General features: G+C 43.1%; 1 protein-coding gene across 1 annotated transcript in view; it reads left to right on the top strand.

The window, feature by feature from the left end:
• Nucleotides 1-5,570, top strand: part of Glt8d1 (glycosyltransferase 8 domain containing 1) — a gene marked incomplete in the record, with an annotated part of 12,390 nt that overhangs the window by 764 nt on the left and 6,056 nt on the right. Inside the window, 2 exon segments of the mRNA XM_013515590.1 lie at nucleotides 4,540-4,585; nucleotides 4,670-4,768. Of these exon segments, the coding sequence (XP_013371044.1) occupies nucleotides 4,570-4,585; nucleotides 4,670-4,768 (115 nt within the window).

The following is a 5,570-nucleotide window of genomic DNA, read 5'->3' as shown; positions in this document are numbered from 1 at the left end:
TCCCACTGCAGGTAAGGGTGGCAGCGGCGGGCGTCTGACGGCACGACTTACCCATACCGAGCCTTAACCCTGCCTGTCCGGGCGTGGCGGGGGCCCGGGACGTTTCGCCAGCTCCCTGTCACTCCTAAGCGTAAGCCGGCCCCACCGACTCTTAGAATTTAGGAGAGCCCGGGCCGGACTCCCGGAGAGAAGTAATGCTCTGCGAGAGGAGACCTGGGTCCTCGGCGCTGCTCACCGCGCGGAGACAGCCCTCCTCCTGAGGTCCCAAGCTCTGCCCGCCGACCTATTTGGCCGCTTCACAGACCCAGGATGGGCCCTCCGCATGGAGACCCGCCAAGGGTTCCAGTCCCTGAAGCTGGTGCTTTAGAAAAGCTTGGGTCCTCCCCCGTGGGCCAGCTAGGCGGGGTGCGCGCGTTCGGAGAGAAACCGGCTCCTGTGCTTTGGGGTCAGCGGGCTCTCCCTGGTCTCTGCCCTAAGTGCACGGTCAGCTGCAGATCCTGGGATTCTAGGGACTCGGGGCGGGGAGGGGTGTGCCTGCCCCCGCCGCCGCACATGTAGCAAATTCTCTCTGGCTTCTTGTTTGTGGCAGCCAGTGGACCATGCTTGGCCTTTTTAGGGTCCAGAGATGTCAAGGGAGGCTGCCACATCGCACCAGAAACACATGACAGCTGCATTGACCGGGGGCGGGGGCGCCGGGCGGGGAGGGTGGCCGCAGCTGTGGGAAGTTAGGGAGAGGAGGTACAGCTCAGCGTGGCGCTTGGAAGGGCGCCCCAGCTGCTGAAAGACAAGTAGGAACTAGCCATGAAGGGGTAGGAGAAAGCGACTAGATCTTCTCAGTGCTTTTCAGTAAAATACAGACCTCGGTCTCAGCAGGAGCCCGGTCCGCGTAGAGGGCAGATACAAGGAAGAGCAAGAGTTTGCAAGCGACTCCTTTCTCTCGCACCGTCTGTATTTCTTGCTCTGTGAACAGACTTTCCGTTGTCTTTACGAATAAACATGTTCCTCTGGGTTGCTTCTCAAGTGCACTTCGTAGGATGCCAATCGCTGTGGAATCCTTAGGATGTTTGAACAAAGAACTAGGAAAAGAAAATTAATTGCTTGTCAGGTTAGGGGAGGATATCCATTGCAATTCCATGTTTTCCCTTACGTTGTAGGTTTGATTTCATGATTACCAAAGATTTCCTTCTCTTTTCGATCATTCAACAAATATCACCTGCCTACTGCCATTTGCCAGGCAGCTTTAGGTGGCAGTGATACATCAGTAAACATTTTCATCAAGGTCCCTGTTTTCCTAGAGCTTCCATTCTAGTCAGTGAAGACAAGACGATAATAATAATAATAAGCAGATAAATGAGATAATTCTATAACTGAGGAGCAGGAGTGGGGTGAATTTTCCTGTTGGCTTTGGCAGTAAAGAGGGGAGGATAAAAAGATGACTTTGGTGACCTCCACAAGAGCAGTTTGAATGTAGGGACAGAAGTCTGGTTGGGGGAGGATGGAGAGGAGAGAAGGTGGAGCTAGAGATGTTGAATCCTGTCAAGCTTTTAAAGTGAAGAGGGAGATCCTTGTAATCCCAACCCTCAGGAGGCTGAAGCAGGAGAATCACTGCTAGTTTGAGGCCAGCTTTGGCTGCATAGTGGGTTCAAGGGCAGCCTGAACTGCATAGCCAGACACTCAAAAAAAAAAAAAAAAAGGGTGGCAGAGAAATGTGCTTGTGGGTCAGCTGGAATAGAGTGGGGGGAGTGGTATCTTTTTTTTTTTTCTAGTTAAGGGGAAGTCACCAGAACATGTGTGAACATGTTGCTGGATGTGACCCACCGCTGAGTGAGAAAAGTTGATGATGCTACACCAAGAAAACAATTATCAGACAGTATCCAGAGCACCAGTGGAATGGCCTGTCATGGAGCTACTTGACCCACAGTCACAGGAGGGAAAACAAGAAGCAGGCACAGGTGCTGAGAGTGTATATATAGATGTAGGTAGCTAGCAAATAAAAAAATAAAGAAGCTGGTCTTTTCCCTCCTGAAGTTTCTTTCATATTAATGGCTATGCCCACCTTTGATTTCTCATGTGTATGTGTGTGTGGGGGTGTTTTATTTTTTTAGGAGTAATTTGGTACTTACCACTCTGCCATCTTCTCAGAAGTTTCTTCCGCAACTTCTTGTTTTACTTAGAACAAAGCTTAGCTCTAAGCAGTGGTTTACAAAACCCTCCAGAATCTGCTCTCTGCTACTGCCACACTGGCCTCCTTGCTACTTCTGCCTTCTACACTTGTGCCTCAAGACCCTACATCATCATCTGTCTTTGAAGAATGCTCTTCTCTCCGATAGCTGCATGGCCTTCTCCTTTAGCTCCTCCAGGTGTTCCTGTCAGTGATGGCTTCTCTTGAGTATCCTTGGTGAAATGGCTTCTGCAAATGACCTGCAGCTCTAGGTGAAAGGGCTGTATGGGTCCAAGCAAAGGATGCTTGTGTCTTCAGCATGAGCAGGTAGAAGGACATACACAGCACTGGGAGGAGGCTGCCGAAGGAATGGTGGGGCTGGAACCCAGGTTGTATAGAACAGAAGAAGCAGCTCTGCAGCTGGTTGGCTGGTGGGGCCTCATAAAGGCAAAGCACAACCCTCGGCGAGGCTTTGTGTGGAAGAGAGGATGGCCTTTTATGAGTAATTTGGGAATGTGAAGGTTTTATAATTTCTAAGGAAAAATATTTTTCATAGTGAACAATGTAAGATTGCCAATCAAATGGGATAGTTGTGTATTCTTACAAAAATATATTGCTATTACATATCCAGAGTGTACATGCATTTTTGTTTTGAGGATTCCTTCTGAACAGATGAAGGGGGCTGGGGATATAGCTCAGCAGCGAAGCGTCTGCCTGGCAAGCATGAGGTCCTGAGTTCGATTCCTGGAACCTCCCCCCACTGCAAAAAAAAACACATCAAGGTAGCTTCACTACCAGGAAAAGAAATACAGATCAAAATACTCTATAATAATTGGCATTTTGCATGTGTAAAAGTTTTAGGAGCAAGTGGTTTCTGCCATGCTGTACATTAAATACTAGAATTATGTTTTTCTTGTGTTCAGCTAACTGGAATAGCACAAATGCATGTATGTTGACCCATGTATAATCTATAAGTAACCATTACTGGACATTGATGGGCTAAAACATTGTTCCTTGTATTCATACTTATTTGAGATTTATTAGAATGAGTTTTTTTGTTTTGTGTGTGTGTGTGTGTATGTGTGTGTGTGTGTGTGTAAAACATTGTTCCTTGTATTCATACTTATTTGAGATTTATTAGAATGAGTTTTTTTGTTTTGTGTGTGTGTGTGTGTATGTGTGTGTGTGTGTGTGTGTGTGTATGTCCAGTTGTAGTGGAAGCTGGCTCAACGCAGGCAGATGTTAGGGTTTTTATCTGAGCAGCTCTCAATCTACCAGCTTCTTAAGGTAAGGTTCAGTCTACAATGTGACAGAGACATATATAGCATGGGGCATATAATATGTACTCTTTAGAAAGGAGGATCATTAATACAATGTATTTCATGTATACTGCTTCGGGAAGAGATGAGTATGCTTGTGTTTTAGTTTGTCTAAATTACATTAACCCAGATTTGTAATCTGGCCCATAATGCCCAGTTTTGAAGCACCTCAGTATATTTTACTGTTTTCAAAGGCCTTGAGAAATCAAGTGCCTGATGGCACTCTGTTCTCATAGAATGAAATTAATTCAGAGTTACTTTTGGTTGGGTGTGGTGATACACAGCCGTAATCCCGGCACTTTTGGAGGCTAAGATAGGAAGATTGCCATGAGTTTGAGGCCGGCCTGGACTACATAATGAATTCAAGGGCAGCCTGAACTACATAGCAAGACCCTGTCTCAAGCAAAACAAAACAAAACAAAAAAACACAGAGTAACTGGTTCTTAGAAATACGTTTGAAAGTGCTTTGGAAAATAAGTAGTCTTATGTAAAACGTAGTACTATAGGCGAAGATAAAGCTTAAAAAGGGCTAAAGTTCTCAAATGTATAATGCTATTATCATAGTTGAATAAAATGGGTCTTTAAGGAAATATTTCCTAGAGATTACTGTAAAAATTTAATTGCTCCATAAATTTAATGACACTACAGTCTTGTTTCCATGGAATTATTTGTAAAGAGAAAGTGAAGGTATCAGATGAGCTACAGAGGATTGGTCAGGGCAAAGGGACAATATTGGACACTATTTTCTTAATAGATGGTAGTTAACCAACAGAGCTAGAGCTTCAGAAGCTCTTTATTTTTCCTTTAGCAGATTTTTAATTAAGAATAGCATTCTAAATTCTTAGGTTACTTCATCATAGACAACTGAATCTACATCTCATTTAATCTTGAAATATACAGTGTATGAGGTTAAGGCTACATGTTTTTCCAAGTTATGCCTTTCTAGCAGAATATCATATGTGCCTCTTTTTTCTACCTGAGTAAAAGTGTCTAGGCATTTTGATGGCCATTGTCATGCAGTTACTTCACTGACTTTGGGGGCTTGATTTTGTTTTGTAGAGTTAATAACTAATATATAAGAAGAAAAAGATGTCATTTCGTAAAGGTATGTTCTTTCTGTAAGTTATGTTGTTTTTATACCTGGTCAAAGGTACAGAGAGATAATGCATGTTTTTTCTGTCTGTTGCAGTAAACATTGTCATTCTGGTCCTGGCCGTTGTTCTCTTCTTACTGGTTTTGCATCATAACTTTCTTGGCCTGAGCAGTTTGCTGAGGAATGAAGTTTCAGGTATGGGAATTTTTACTAATGCCTTGAAATCTGTGGAGCACTTGGAGTTCTTTGTGGCCCACATCCTAATTTACATCATTGCATGGACCATTTTTTGTGTGGGATAGGTGGTACTGGGGCTTGAACTACATATGACACCCTCCTGCAGCAAGACAAAGTGATACATATATATGTATAAAAGATAATGCATATTCTTGGGAAAATTTATAAAAAAGGGAATAGCATTCAATTTGCAAGACAGCATTTTTTTTCACTGCTTTATTTCCTGTACCTAAGGATGATAGTTGATACCTAGGAAATGCTGAGTAGAAATTAGTAGAATGATTTGTTTATCTAGAGTTAACTAAAAATTTTGGCCTTGTGTATTCCAGTCTTTTTATCTATGTATATATATTTTTCTATACAGTTGAGACTACATTAAACTGTACATGACATGTTTTCTTTCTTTTTTTATTTTTGTTTTGTTCTGGAGATTGAACCCAGGGCCTTCACACTGAGTTATATCCCAGCCCTTTTCACATTTTTAAAATTTTGAGACAAGAGTCTCACTAGGTTGCCCATGCTGGGCTCAAACTTGCAATCCTCCTGCTGCATCCATGTTGTTTTATTATAAGCATATCATCGTGATAACAGAAACTCTTCATAAATTATTTTCATGTGATATAGCTTACTTGATTCCATGGAAAACCATCTTTTGATACAGCAATTTTTAGAGTTTTTGATAGTAATTCCACAATAAGAAATGAATTACAAACCGGGCGTGGTGGCACACGCCTGTAATCCCAGCACTCTGTAACCCCAG

Source organism: Chinchilla lanigera, unplaced genomic scaffold, assembly GCF_000276665.1.
Source record: "Chinchilla lanigera isolate Chin_1 unplaced genomic scaffold, ChiLan1.0 scaffold00029, whole genome shotgun sequence".
Taxonomy (NCBI): Eukaryota; Metazoa; Chordata; class Mammalia; order Rodentia; family Chinchillidae; genus Chinchilla; species Chinchilla lanigera.
The sequence above is the reverse complement of the archived record's forward strand: the minus strand, read 5'-3'. Positions and strand labels throughout refer to the sequence as shown.